Source organism: Macrobrachium nipponense, chromosome 20 (genome assembly GCF_015104395.2).
Source record: "Macrobrachium nipponense isolate FS-2020 chromosome 20, ASM1510439v2, whole genome shotgun sequence".
Taxonomy (NCBI): domain Eukaryota; kingdom Metazoa; phylum Arthropoda; class Malacostraca; order Decapoda; family Palaemonidae; genus Macrobrachium; species Macrobrachium nipponense.
The window spans coordinates 16,986,330-17,001,439 of record NC_061089.1 but is presented as its reverse complement, the minus strand read 5'-3'; the positions used below and the strand labels follow the sequence as shown (position 1 = coordinate 17,001,439).

General features: G+C 40.7%; 1 protein-coding gene across 1 annotated transcript in view; it reads left to right on the top strand.

The window, feature by feature from the left end:
• The window catches only part of LOC135222598 (calcium permeable stress-gated cation channel 1-like), a 208,668-nt gene that overhangs the window by 70,382 nt on the left and 123,176 nt on the right, over positions 1 to 15,110 (top strand). Inside the window, 4 exon segments of the mRNA XM_064260691.1 lie at positions 6,273 to 6,399; positions 7,995 to 8,254; positions 9,013 to 9,166; positions 10,776 to 10,969. Of these exon segments, the coding sequence (XP_064116761.1) occupies positions 6,273 to 6,399; positions 7,995 to 8,254; positions 9,013 to 9,166; positions 10,776 to 10,969 (735 nt within the window).

Here is a 15,110-nt window from a genome sequence, read left to right as displayed (position 1 = left end):
TTTAAACTATTAAGAGTAAGAGCTCATGAAGTAAGGGCAATCGCGACGTCTATTGCATTCCAAAGAAATATCTCTCAAGAATATTTTGGATGCAACATATTGGAGGTGCAACTCGGTGTTTGCATCTCATTACTTGAAGGATGTGCGCGTAACGTATGAGAAATATTTTTCTCTAGGTCCGTTTGTGTCAGTGCAGACGGTTCTGGGTACTGGAGCAAGCGCCAATCCTTAAATTCTGTGTACGTAACCCTCTTGTCGGATACGTTCTTGGCTTCCTGCTGGAAGAAGTGTCAGATGTCGCACAGGCGGCCGTCGTTTCACTTCAGTAAGGGAATCGAGTGGTATCTGACTTTTAGAGGGGTACAAAATTTTTTTTTTTACTTAAGTGTGTGCGTATATCGAGTTTTTGGTTGTTTGCGAAGAGTTTGGGGATAACTCTTGGCAATCTTAGTACTAACACGGGTGTTAGGATCGGGTGATCGGGATCGGTTGTGTGCTCCTTAAAGAAGGCGTGTTGTCATATAAGCGGATTAGCACCCATTGACAAATGCCAGTCAGGCTCTGCCGAGTAAGTGGATAAGACCCCATCGACAGACCCACAAGAACTCTTGGCCGCAGATCACTATCTCGCTAAGGCTCTTGAGGTGAAGCAGACTCCCAGGCAGTAGCCACAAAGTCTTCCACCTAATCAGGTAGGAACCAAGGTCTGTAAATACCTACAACATATGTTGTTTACCTGTCTATTCAGTAGTTAGCTGTCTCTTGCCCTCGACCAAAGGGTGTCAATCAGCTAAGTATATATCTGACAGGGAAGTTGAATGTATGAAAATGATATTGTTATGATACAATAAAGTTTCATACATACTTACCTGGCAGATATATACGATTGATGGCCCACCCAGCCTCCCCGCAGGAGGCAGGTGGAAGAGAAAATCTGATAGAAAACGGGAATGGTTCCTAGTCCTGCCACCCAGAGTAGGGCGGTAGATCACCTGACCTACCTGTAGCGAGTGCCGCGAAATTTGAATTTCTGTCGGGGACGACGGAGTCTATAGCTAAGTATATATCTGCCAGGTAAGTATGTATGAAACTTTATTGTATCATAACAATATCATTTTTTCCTTACATCCGCACGGTAACTCTTCCGAAAAAATCATACGTGCGATTTGCCGTAATGTTTACACCATTTTAAATTAGCTGTTACATAAAGTTTTATTTATGAAAATGTGCGGAATTTTATGTAGAATACAACAAATAATTGAAAGTTGTAGCTTTTCTCATTTTCGAAATATTTGCATATAAATCACGATAAATAGAAAAAAAACCATGTTCGGTCAACTTTGACTCTACCGAAATGGTAGTAATACGTATTCAGTCATTTATCTTCATTTTGAAACATTCAAAGTCTAGCACAATATTTAGATTTATGGTGAATTTTTAAACAATTTCTTCCCTCAGTGCGACGATTCTCCACCGCAAATCTCCGAAATGCGTACGTCGCATTATCATAATATTTGCTCTGTTTCATATTAGGCATTTCATAGAGTTTTATATATGAAAATGTGTGCAATTTTATGCAGAATACAACAAAAAATAATTGAAGGTTGTAGCTTTTCTCATTTTTGAAATATTTGTATATAAAAAAATATATACCGTATATACTTGCATATTATGCGACTTTTGAAACCTAATTTTGAAGCTAATTTTAAAGGGGTCGCATCATACACATGGTATAAAATTAGCGTACCATCTATGCTTTCCAAAATCGGCTGATTGCTATAGTTACTACCGGAGGAAAACAGTAGATCTTTTAAAAAGTTATGCTTTACTTGTACTTCACTATATCCAATAATATTGTATGCATTCTCATATTACTATTGTATTTTAAAATACAAAAGAGCGATTGTGCGCCATTTGCATTATTTTGGTTTATACATCATGTTTAACTGTTCTAGACTAACCATCTATAATTTCCAAATCAGTTAATTAAGGCACAATACCGAAGGATTTTTTACTTTTTGTTTACTTTTACTTGATAAAAGAAACATTTGTTACTTGAACTAATATTTTCATTTTAGGATACACAGGTAAGTGAAAATTTATTAAAGTAAAAAAAAAATGCATAAAATTAATAAACTAAAATCCTCCAAAGTCGTTCTCCGTGTCCGTATCATCAAATACTGCTCTGAATTCTTCGCTGTCAAGGCAATCATATTTGTCATCTTCCAGATCTTAGATCTTTTCATCTTCATCTCCTGCATCTTCGTATAGGACATCGTCAATTCATATGGAAGGTATAGTCTTGTCACCGTGGCGAGCTCTCTGGCGTTGCTTTTAAAGATCTGCCCTTATGCTAATTTTACAAAAGCAACAACTGCCCATGTGTGACAGACCTTTGAATGTCCTTGAGACAAACCCCGAAGCTATAATTATAAGATTATAAGGGGTTTTCATTCCCAGGTACTTTAATCTCCTTCCTATTCGGCCCTGCTCTCTCTCTCTCTCTCTCTCCTAAATCTTACAGCTGTCCGAGCGAGAACTTTTTTTATGGGACAACATAGGCCCACATTTCGCATTTTTCATACCTATTTATTTTGTATACGATTGCCCTTTCTCGGCTGTGAAGTTGATGTCTATCCATGGCTGTGAGATGACCAGGAATAACTTGTAAGTCGGTATCAAAGTCACTCCACACTTCAGTCAGGCCAAAACTTTGCCATATCGCATTCAAACAATATTCAGTCATTGTTTCCTATCTATAATTTTGTCACACACACACACACACAGAGAGAGAGAGAGAGAGAGAGAGAGAGAGAGAGAGAATCTGTCTGTTTACAATTGTTTATTTTCTCACTCATCAAACTTACTCTGTTATGCTTTATTTCATATTTCCTTGCACACCAATTTATTCTATACCTACGATATTAAGAAATCAAGATATGTGTAGAAGGGAGAACTGCTCCAGACTGTACAGTCAGTATGGATTTAAACGCACGTGGAACTGGTTGAAATATTCGCAACAGCACCAAAATGAGATGCCATGTTGATAGAAAATCTGACTCCGTTTCTTGTTATTGCATAAAAAAAAACTTTTATCAATTGTGAACCTACGTAATTTATTTAGAATTCTGCATAACGGAAAAGATAATATTTGTTATCTGTAATGGGAGAAATGGTTTTATCTCTGTTGTTGTTATAAATTTGGCAGATATGCGTCATCACGTGGGAGGACCAAAACAGCCCAGCCTGAGAGCTCAGCTCATTTTTTAAATACTATTGTTTGGCGTGCTAGGCTTACCCGATTCATTTGGGTGTGCGCTGCAGCTGCTGCTACTGCTACTCAAATAATTGCATTTTTCTTACTAATCCAAAGAGTTGACCATGGAAAATCCCAAGATAAACCAAAAATCCCAAGATAATAAAATAATTGACATATGTCAAGCCTTGGAGTCCTAAATATTTACTCTGTCTGTCTATCAGGAAAAGATACAGATAAATTGAATTGACGGTATCTTTCCTGAGAGAGAGAGAGAGAGAGAGAGAGAGAGAGAGAGAGAGAGAGAGAGAGAGAGAGAGAGAGAGAGAGAGTATATTTAACCAGTGGGCATTAGTACATATGCAGGCAGTGTGTTCATGCTTGTTAAAAGATGTGCAGTACGGGTAATCCATATCTGGAAGACAAAAAAAAAAAAAAAGAATTTTGTTGCTCTCAGTCGAATGGACTAAATTTACAAAGAGCAGGGAACAAATCTTGACATTCCTCGAGAGATTAGAGAGATGAACCAAGGCCATCTAGGATGAACTCTCTCCTCTCAACTATACTGTAAGTGTTAACTTGAGTCTCGAAACCAATAGGTATTAGCACACGTGCAACTGTATGTGTGTGTGTATGGGCATACTGTTAAAAAATGTGCTGTACCTACAGGTAATACCTACATCTTGGAAGATAAAACAAACAAACAAATTTTGTTGTTGTTAGTCGCCGGGGATATAAAAGGTGTGACCAGCAGACAGAAAGATTAACATTTTTTCAAAGATTATAGAGCTGAATTTTGTTTTGACAGTATGTCAACCGCGTTAGTAAATAGGTATCATCTTCTAAAGAAATTTTTTTTCTTTTCTTTTTGAGGAAGAATCTTCAAACCATTTTGCATTCAAAGTAATGAGAAGGAATCATTCTATTCTTCATGTAATCAGTAAAATACTTACACTAATAAAAACTAAAACTACATACTGTATGCAAAACACACACATCATTGTTAGCTTCGCGTTTAAACGTTCATTCTAAGAAATTCACAAAGTAGTATAACTAACACCTGATTGGTTGGTTGGTAGCCATGGAGATATGTTATCCAATGACTGCCCTCTGCTTCTGTTCTATTTATAGACTTATGCCGTGGTGGGCACTAGGTTTGAACGTTACCATGTTCGTGATTTTCTGACTGCTGAAGGCAAAAATTACCCAATAATTTTCTTTATATAATTATTTCTTTGTGAAAATAATAATATAATATGATCATTTTAACTTTAATGTATAGTGGTATGAAAAATACCAGTGTGATGTAGTGATGCGTCATCAATATAGTGGTATGAAAATACCACATGGTGTTGTAGCGATAGTAATCACAAAGTACAAATCCTTTTCCCGGACCATCCTCAAAATTTTACGAATCTTCAACTTCAAGATCGATATGGTGAAATATATTATATAGTCATACTTATTGTTAAAATTCACAAGTTGAACTGCAAAACATTATTATATTTTGATTGTTATGTACATATATTTTTTGCGTTTACGGAATGTTTGTTTTGAAAATAATAGCTATTAGTGAACACATGGTATTAATTGTCCCACTATTTTATTACAGGTGATCTTAATTATCTCACATTCATTTAACAGTATATTATATTAATATTTATTTAAATAAACTGTAATTAATAAATAACAAAAATGAAAAACATAAAGGGAAAAAATGTTTTTGCTGCAGTAGTGATGTTTGTTTGATTATGCATCTGACCTCTCATTTCCGAAATCTGAAAAATTCCAAAAACTGAAACATCGGAATGTGTGTGTGCTGCACATTTTTTTAAACATGCACACAATGTCTACACATTTACTGATACCCGTTAGTGAAAGACTCAAATTATAGTATTTATTCCTGAGAGAGAGAGAGAGAGAGAGAGAGAGAGAGAGAGAGAGAGAGAGAGAGAGAGAGAGAGAGAGAGAGAGAGAGATTTAGGACTCCAAGGCGTGTTATTTTTACAATTATTTAATTATCTTGGGATTCTTTTTTAATCTTGAGATTTTCTATTCAATTCTCGAGATAAGTAAGAAAATTACCATAACTTGACTAGCAGCAGCACACATCTGAATGACTCGGCCATTAGCATGCTAAACCATCAACCTTATGAACTGACGCTTTCAGAAAAGGAACTCGCATGATACAGGAGATACATGACAAAACCACTGTTTATTGGTGAAAATTTGGGGGTCGCATGATATGCGAGATTGCACGTTACTCGAGTATATACGGTAAAAAAATTAGACATTCGATCAACTTTTAACTCATCGGAAATGGTAAAAAACTGTAATTGTAAGCTAAAACTCTTACAGTATAGTAATATTCAATCCTTTATCTTCATTTTGAAACAAATTGGAAGTCTCTAGAACAATATTTAGATTTATGGTGAATTTTTGAAAAAAAACAATTTTTTATGTCCGCGCATTACAAATTCATGCATCATTATGTGATAATATTTTCTCTGTGTTGCTTTGATAGTTTTAAAATGTGTTATATACTAAAATGATTGCAATTTAGTGTACAATACAACGGAAAAAAATTTAACTCATTAGCTTTAACCGTTTTGCTCATAGCTCGATTTGAATACAATTATATATGAAATTTTGTTTTCGCGCTATCATATATCGCATTATTTATGTATGATAATGATATTTTTTTTCATTTCTGATTGTTGCATACTAAACTTCAGGCAATGACAAAAAAAGGAGCCAAAAATGAACTCTTAATCTTGAAAACTAAGCGCGCTGTGCTTTTGAAAAAAATATTTTTTCTGCTTCGTCGCTCACTCCGAGACCCCCTCAGCACACGGGAGACTATTTTTATTATACCCCTTAGGCGTTAAAGGGTTAAGAGTACATCAGTATGGAGTGTTGTCTTTATACCGCTTATTTATTTTGGCAATACCTATTTTTCAATTCTATATAATTGAAAGATTTTACATTTTTTCCCATTATTGCTGTTTATTCACAGGGAAGTTGCACAAAATGCAAGACTGTATTGTGAAGCATATATGAAAGAGACGAATAGGAGGCTAGAAATGCGGCCATACAAATGTGGTGTGATATGTGGATGCTGTGATATTTTTGGATGCCCAAAAGTAAGATTACCTCACTCTTATTTATTGTAGTCTTAATCATTTTGCTATATAATTTTATGAAAAGTACTTTGTATACTTTTGTGTAGGATGATCTATTGTATAGGTCAGTTCAAGATTTATGGCTGAGAAAAATAATTGAGGATATGCTTAAGTGTCTAGATGTACCCCAGTTCTTAATGGTAATGAAATAACATGTTATGCTGATATTAGTAAAGCAATAAACCGGGTAAAGGCCAAGAGAGGTCAACCACAACTCTCACCCTGGCGGTTAAGAAAAAGACCGAACGCTGTGGCGTGGGTGCATGGTCCTTGACCACTTTTCACCCGATATACGCATGCATTGCCAGATCTCACAAGATTCCTTGCTTTCATCTGCGATTTAACCGGATCCAGCTAGGCGCTAGAAATTATCCTATTGTTAAGACCTCAGGTTTGTACCTATGAAAAATACAAATTGTCATAGAAAATTAGTCATTTTATGGCTCAAAGCTAGTATTGATACAGCACCATATTAATGGCCAGAGAAGCCATAACTACAATCAATCGTTGGAGCCAGCAGATCAGTATTTTAATTGAAATGTAAACAGTTCTTGCTTTTCTTAAATTTGGACCATGCAAATTTAACTGTACAAGAAGAATTTTGAAATAATCTAAATTCCAAAAAAAGTACAAAATTCCTTATTCAAAGTAGACATTGTACACAATTAACATTATGAAGGTGACAGGACTACTTTAAATACCATTTTGTCAAATCCAAGAAAAAAAATTTTAGTCCATTAAATTGGAAACATCAACTCATACAACCTTTTAGCAGTGAGAATGTGTATTAAAACCACCACTCTTTATCATGTTAGTGTTTATAGTACTATTATGAGTAGGTATACTTTTCAATATGGAGGTAAAATTGAAATTTAATAACAAATAATGTTGTGTTTTGTCGCTGGAAAAGTTCATTTTTATGTTATCTGTTGAACATGATGTTATGTAGCACTAGTAATATGTATAAAGTGTTAGTTAGAGAGATACTAGTAGGATAAAAAAACACATTGTAAATGATTTATTAAGTTCATGTAGTTGACTATACATTTGGGCAATGTCATGAGTAAGTAAATCTTTGTATACCATACCTTGTAGTTGTTCATATGCGAAACAAAACTTCGGTCTTAACATTAGGAAAATCACAAGCTGTCTTGTATGACTACTCTCCATGTCAAGCTAAACCCCCATCCTTTTTTTTTTTTTTTTTTTTTTTTTTTTTAATAGAAATTTTGCCTTCAAAACTTTCCTAAAAATAAGTACCGTACTTATGTTACTTTTCTGGCCTTTTTTCTGAATATTTACAGACATTGTAAACCAAGCTTTTTTTCACTAACCATATTTTTCTTTTGTAAAATTAAATGTGTTGAAACATTTTCTGACTACAAACTGAAAACTGTACCTCATTATTCAGTTTTGCATATTTTCCAATATTATATCACTGGAAAAATCGCTCACAAAATCTTGGTAGTTTTTAATATTTTGTTGTGAATATGAGGCATAAAACTTTATACTTATATATATCAATCTAAAAGTTTAATAATTTTCTCCTCATAAAGGTGGATGCTATTGAATATTATTTAGAGGAAGAAAATCGTCTGTCTCAGGAGGTAGAGAATCTCAAAGTCAGAGCTCTTCAGAGACCTACTGGCATTGCCTTTGTAACGTTTGACTCCATAACAAATGCGACAAAAGTTTTGCGTGATCACCAGACAAAATGTGATTGCTTGAAGAACACACCAGCATCTTCTGTATCAGGAGAGCTAAAACCCCATAACTGGATTGTACGAGTGGCTCCAGCGCCAGAGGATATCTATTGGTAAGCTATTATTTGTTGTGTATTGCCCTGTTGGGGAGTATTGTATACAGTGGTGAAAAGTGAGGAAGTTGGTTTCAGCATATCTAAGAAAATGTATTGTACATGAAAGTGAGTCTTACAAAAGACTGATGATCCTGGGAACATTCAGGACATCAGTGGCAAACATTTGTATGATTGATCGGTTGTGATGAAACAAATGATAATCAAGGAATATTGTTATTAGAGTGATATAACAGTTTTAATTACAGGCAGTCCCCGGTTATCAGCGGTCTTAGTTAAGGGCGATTCGGTTTTATGGCACTTGTTTAGCGCTGTAAAATTGGCAATTTATGGCGCCATATCTGGCCAAGTTTCGTTTATCGGCATCATAAGGTGCTGATAATAGAGCTATGGCGCCATAACATACCTGACAGAGGCGCCATTAACCAAGACTCAGCACCATAAATACCATAAATTACCGAGTTTCTTTTAATGGCAGTTTATGGTTATCAATACCCCGCTGAGAATGGAACCCCTGCTGATAACTGTGGACTGCCTGTATCATTTTTGAAATGAACCTTACCTCTCCATTTTATAGCTTTTACTTCTGTCAGTACGTAGAAGTTAAAGATACGTATATACTAAGCGAGAGGTAATTATTTGAAAAATAAAATCTCAAATTAAGTGCTATATAGGTATGCTGTTTTCAGTACGTACTGTATTTCAAATATATAGAAGTCTTTAGCACACTTATTAATGAATTAATGCCGTCCGATCAGGGCTAATTTGTCTGTAACAACTCGTCACTGGTGGTTGAAGGCAGTCAGCATCAACTTTGTCCTGTTTGTTGTTCTGTTCTTTCTGACAACTCCTGCTGTGCTTATCAACACTCTGGACTTTGTACACCTTTTTGCTGGAAAACTTCATAATGTGGTAAGTGTGCTTATTCTCAGAATTACAGGTACATTGACACTGTAATGAACTTTAAAAAGTCTGTTAAGTTTCAAGCATTACCGTATATACTCGCGTAATATTCGGCTCATGCAATGTTCAACCCCATTTTTTACTGCATATGTGTTAAGATTTTAGCATTAACCCCATGTAATGTTCCAGCTTTGATTCTGGCAATAAGCCTAGGCTATATTTCTAACAGTATATTTGGAATCAATCAGAAGATGATGGTAGCCTAGGCTATGTTAGCAGTCACTACCACAGCCTAGTCTAAGATTCCGACATCTAAAAATTGAAATAAACTAAGGAGCTAAAAGCTTAGAATATGCCTATAAAATATGTAAAAAAATCAGTATATAGTCATTTCAAATAATTAAAATTAACTAATAAACAAAAGGAAAAAACTTCCAACCTTCTTTGTTTACAATCGTTTTGTCATAGCTATTGAAATCTTGCCAAGCAACGACTGTAACTAGCGAACAGTATAATCATTATACGTTTTTATTCTTTAATCTTTCTTCAACCCATAGGCCCCTTAAGGGGTATGCTTCAACCACTAAAACTAGCGACAGTATACCTATTAACCATCATTTCTATTCTTTAATTTCTTTTTACCCAGTTCCACTATTCTTTTAACTCTATTGCCCTATTATTGTTTCTTATATCAGAAGTTTTAAGAATATTTTTACTCAATACACTTCAGTATGTCGTCAAATACATACAGTAAGATTACTGCTAAATTTAAAATGCAAGTGATCACTTTTCCTGAAGCAAGCAACAATGTGCAAGCTGCTAACACGTATGGCATATCAGATTATTATTAATAGGTGTTAGTTTTTCCAGACCTCTGAGTCTCAAGTAGACTCTTCTCGGGCTGGTTATGGCATATCAGAAATAAAAGATTCTCAGATAAGTGAAACAACATTTGTATTTAGTGTCTTTATTCTAAAAAAAATATTTTGTCAACTTCTATGGAAGGAAATGCTACTTTGTTAACTTCCATTGTTGGGAAATCCAAAGCCTAGACTTAGCCTAGTCCAAGAATCTTGCATTTTTCCAAAACTGTACCTCATATAAAGTTCGACCCAAAAATTTTAGGCCATAAAATTGGTCTTTAAATATTTAACATAACATGAGTATATATGGTATATGCATTTTTTGAGACCTGGATTAAATTATATGGTTTTTTTATAAGTATCAATTGCAGTGTACTTTTAAAAACTGGCATTGCTGTTCATTACTGGAAATGCTGTATAAATTTTTTTTTTTATTAGTATGAATTTCATAATCAATCCACTAACCTCACTGGGAAAGTTGCAGTTGACAATTCAGTTTATACCAGTAGGTAACAAACATGGAAGACCAAAGCTAACATTTGAAAGTCAAATACTAACCAGCTAAATAAGAGTTTGGGATTTTACCTCAGTACACAGATTAAACTGTATTACTTTTGGAAACTGGACGTTATATGTAGCGTGACATGACCATTCACAATAATAGAACTGTATTCAACATAGTTGAAGTCCCATGCATATTTGTTAGGTGATGAATTTTTTTTATTCTGTACATAATTGCTTTTTCTACACAACAGAGTCCAGTATTGTCTGAATTCTTGCCAACTCTTCTTCTGTGGACCACTGCTGCCCTTATGCCTGTCATTGTATCATACTCGGACCAGTTTATGTCCCACTGGACTCGATCTGCAGAAAACCACTCTATCATGCGAAAAACTTTTATATTTTTACTATTTATGGTTATCATCTTGCCATCATTGGGACTAACAAGGTGAGTGTATAGCCATATTTCATTCTTTTAATGGTTAAAGTATTTTGAAACATTTTATATGGGCTTAGAATGTAAGTTTAAGATATTTGAAAAGTTGTTTTAGATTTTCTTTTTGACCATATTTTATGTACGTAGTTCACTGATGGATAGTACATTGGTATAGATAGGAATACTATTTCTGCTTTTTCCATTGAAATTCTAGAGTTGCAGCTTTTATGTTGCAACAAAAGACATAAAAGAATGTTGTGTGTGTCTGTTCATTAAAACATATTGAGTGGAAAGTATTACAGGGCTACTCCACTTTTTTGCAGGGATAGGATAGGTTCCAGAACCCACAGTGGAAATGCAAAATCTGAAATGCAAAACCCTTCTCAAAATGCTTATAACTGCCAAATACCATGTACCCGTTAAACTAAAATGCTTATAACTGCCTATTTTAACAGGTCACTGCCTAATTTGACATAAAAAAGCAAATTAATGATAATTATAGAGATACAGCCCATAGAAAATATTTGGTTATCTTCCACTTGAATTTGTGAATGATCATTTGTTCCGATACGAATACAAACCATCGGTCCTTTACAATAGGAATGTAACTTGCGGCAGCTGGAACTGGTCGTAAGCTTCGAACAAGGGAGTTCGGTAGTTAACTGCTTGTCCGACAGTGCGCGCACCGCGCGACTGGGAGGTGAAGATCCACTTTGCTTTCGGCTGTCGACGGAGACAGACGTGTTGTTCGCTCTCTGCCCGCTTTCGTCGTACGCTTTGTATCTTCTTCAAACTTGGTTTGCTTTGTGTGTGTTTGATAAAATACTGTAAGTACATGTGCTTTGTATTTTATTATTATTCATTATTATGGATTCCCGTGAGCTGGAGACGTCCCCACGCCCCCCCATCAGCCGCAGAGTTTGCCCTGGTGTGGAGGACCGTAAGTGTGGGGCCTTCCGCTCTCTCCCAGAGGTTGATCCTCATGAATTATGTGCTCGGTGCCGAGGGCGCAAATGCTCTCAGGCTGAGCCCTGTGTTGTGTGTAATAATTGGTCGGAGGAGCAGTGGGTGCTCTGTGAGGGTAGGAGGAAGCGATGTAAGCCTGCCAGGGAGTCTTCGGAGGGTTCTCCGGCGACGCCCTTGGTCACAGACACGTCGTCTTCCTTCCTGCCGCCATCCCAGCTCCCGCATATGGCTCCTCACCATTCGGGGGGGGGTTTCTCGTTCCTTCTCTTCGCCCGATCCATTGGGCATAGAGGAGGGGCGAGGTACCCTGACATCCAATTATACTCGGGGTCTTCCATTCGTTCGGGGTGGGGCTTGTCCCCTCCCCCCCCCATGCGAGGGGGAACCCCTCCTACTAACCCGACCTTTGCTTCCTCAGGTGCTCCTGCTGTGGGTGACGACCTCGGCCTGGTGTGGTTCTCGCTGGGCCTCCTGGGGATGCCAAGCGTTCAGGGGCTGTTGCACCACCTGGCGGGTGCTGCTCCGGTCACCCATGGACCAGTGACCACTACCACCACCACCGTCTCGACCCCGGGGTATGCCGCGCTTCCTCACCTGGTGTATACCCAGCATACTACCACAGTAACACCCTCAGCTGCGGTGCAGGCCCTGATTGCTGGTTTCCCGAGGAGGGTCGTGCCACCCCCGCCCGGGTTCACCTCTCTCGCCTCAGCCCCTGACTTTCGGTGCCCCAAGAGTTCGCCCCTGGACCTTCCACCAGTACCCAGGATGTCGTTGATTGCTGTGCCGCCTCCTGCTGTACCTGATGTTCCTGCCATGCCTGCCGCTCCTGCTGTGCCTGGACCATCCCCTGCCGATGTCGTTCCTGCCCGTGGTGTTGCTGCCCCAGTCGTGGGTCCTTCCAGACAGGTGCAGCCGGGCCGTGTTGCTTCAGCAATAGCCCCGGCTCCGTCCTGGATGGAGGACCTGACTTCTGTCCTGAGGAAGCTGACGAAGAAGAGGAGGAAGGTGTCGTCGTCTTCGTTGCCTTCGTCGTCGCTTGCAGCCGCCTCTTCCCCTTCGACTTCCAAGGCTTCTAAGCCGAGGAAGAAGAAGGCTGCCTCCTCACCCCCTAAGAAGTCTCCTTCGGGAACTTCCGAGGGCCCGTCTCACTCCGGTGGGACGGGGGGTTCTTCCGCTGGTCCTCCCGCTCCTTTGGGAGCAGGGCCCGTCTCTCCTTCCACAAGGAAGAAGAAGACGGGGACCAGAGAGGTACCGGCTAACACTGGTACTTTTCCGGCTCGGCCTCTCGTTCGCGAGAGGTACCGAGTGTATGGTCACCTGCGGGTGACCATACAGCCAAGGCTCAGGCTTCCGAGTTTGCTCGGCGCCAGGACTGAGGCACGGAGCAGAAGACTGGCGAGAGTTGCTCAGATGACTCCCGCCAGGCCAGCGATCGCTCTCGTAGCGAGCCGCAGGTAACCAGGGCTGACGCGACAGTCCCAGACCGTCCACGGGCTGAGGCTAGGAAGAGGTCCCCTCGATCGCAGGCGGCGGTTCGACATGCCGTGAGGACAGGCACCGCTCCCACCGCGACAGTGGTCTCTGCAGGTCCCCTGACCACCGCTCCCATCGGGACCTGGCGGGTAGGGGGACCAGCAGCAGCTCCTCTGACGTACGGGACTGGAGCCACTGTTCTAGGTCCAGCCACTCTCCCCAGGAGAGCCGCGCGACCAGGCCTGCAGCTCGATCGCCACCGCTGGTTGGCGATCGCCTGCAGCCCACCAAGCACACCGGTTCTACCGGTGAGCGAGGGGGGAGCGTCAGGTCTTCCTCTCCGATCCCTTCAACTTCCTCGGGTTACACCGGGAAGAGCGAGGCGATCCGGAGTGATCGTGAGGAGCGCACTCCTCACGGTCCCACCATGATGCCCTACAAACCAGGCATGGTCTTAGGGCCAACCAGGTCATATGCGCAAGTGGCAGGAGGAGACTATGAGGGGTCTGTCGCTGTTCCTCCTTCTGAAGGAGGAGGGTCTCGAGAGGCGTTCTTGTTGGAAGGACTGGACGGTCCTACTCCACAACTCGCTGTCACTCCCGAGATCCAGAGGTCGTTTGAAGAGGTTATTGCGCTGATTCGTCAGCACAACGACCTTGGGGAAGGATCGCCGCTCCCACCTTCTGAGCCCACGTCCCGGCTCGAGTCGTTCTGGGATCCTAAGAAGGAACCCAAGACGACAGTGGGTCTGCCGTGATCAGCTCTGGCTGACTCGGTACTGGGCCAGGTGGACTCACTTGTCTCCGGACAGGAGGGTTCGCTGAAGTCCAGCAGGTCTTCCAAGCTACTTCCCCTGCCTCTACTGCGACAGAGGAGATTCTACATGCCATCAGAGGATCCTATGCTGCCCAAACAGGTTAACCCGGAGCTAGCTAGGCTAACTCCGGGGGTGTCTCTGCAGCAGCTCCTGTCGGAGAACTTGTGGTTCTCGCAGCATGAGGCACTTGCACTGGAATCCACCGCCATGGCGGCATTCCAGGCAGTCTCCTGGTTAGACCTGTGGTCCCTCACAGTGTCTAAGGTTGCGGCCACCTCGGGAAATATTACTCCCTAGGGGGACCCGGCTTTCGGGAGGCTGTGTCAGTCTGGAGGTAGAGCCATTTCCTACCTAGCCCACCAGACGGCTAAACCTGTGGGCCAACCTGGTACTTCGGCGTAGGGACGCAGTCCTCACCCGAGTGACCAGGGCGGCTGGGGGTGAGGCGGCACTGGGTCTTCGCAACGGACCAGTGCGGAGTTCCTCCTCTCTCTTCCCAGGAGAGATGGTGGACGCTGCGGTGGAACGACGGCACACTGATGACAGTGAACCTAGTACACCAAGCAGTCTCGAAGGCGTCTGGGCAGCCTTGAACGACTGCGGCCAAGCCCAAGAGCTTGGTTAGCACTTCCTCTGTGGCCAAGACGATTGCATTGTCGAAGCCCAAAGGAAAGACTCGGCCTTCGACTTCTTCCAGGGGCGGTCGTCCTCAGCCCTCCTCCCAGCCCTCCTTCCCTGGAGGGGGAGCGGGGAAGAAGTCGAAGAGAGGCAGGAAACGCTAGGGACGGCGTTCCCCCTCACCTGCTGCCAGAAGTGGGGGCGTGCCTGGCGAGCCATTGGGCAACATGGCAGCACTACGGAGCGAAGACATGGATAGTAGACGTCCTTCGGGAG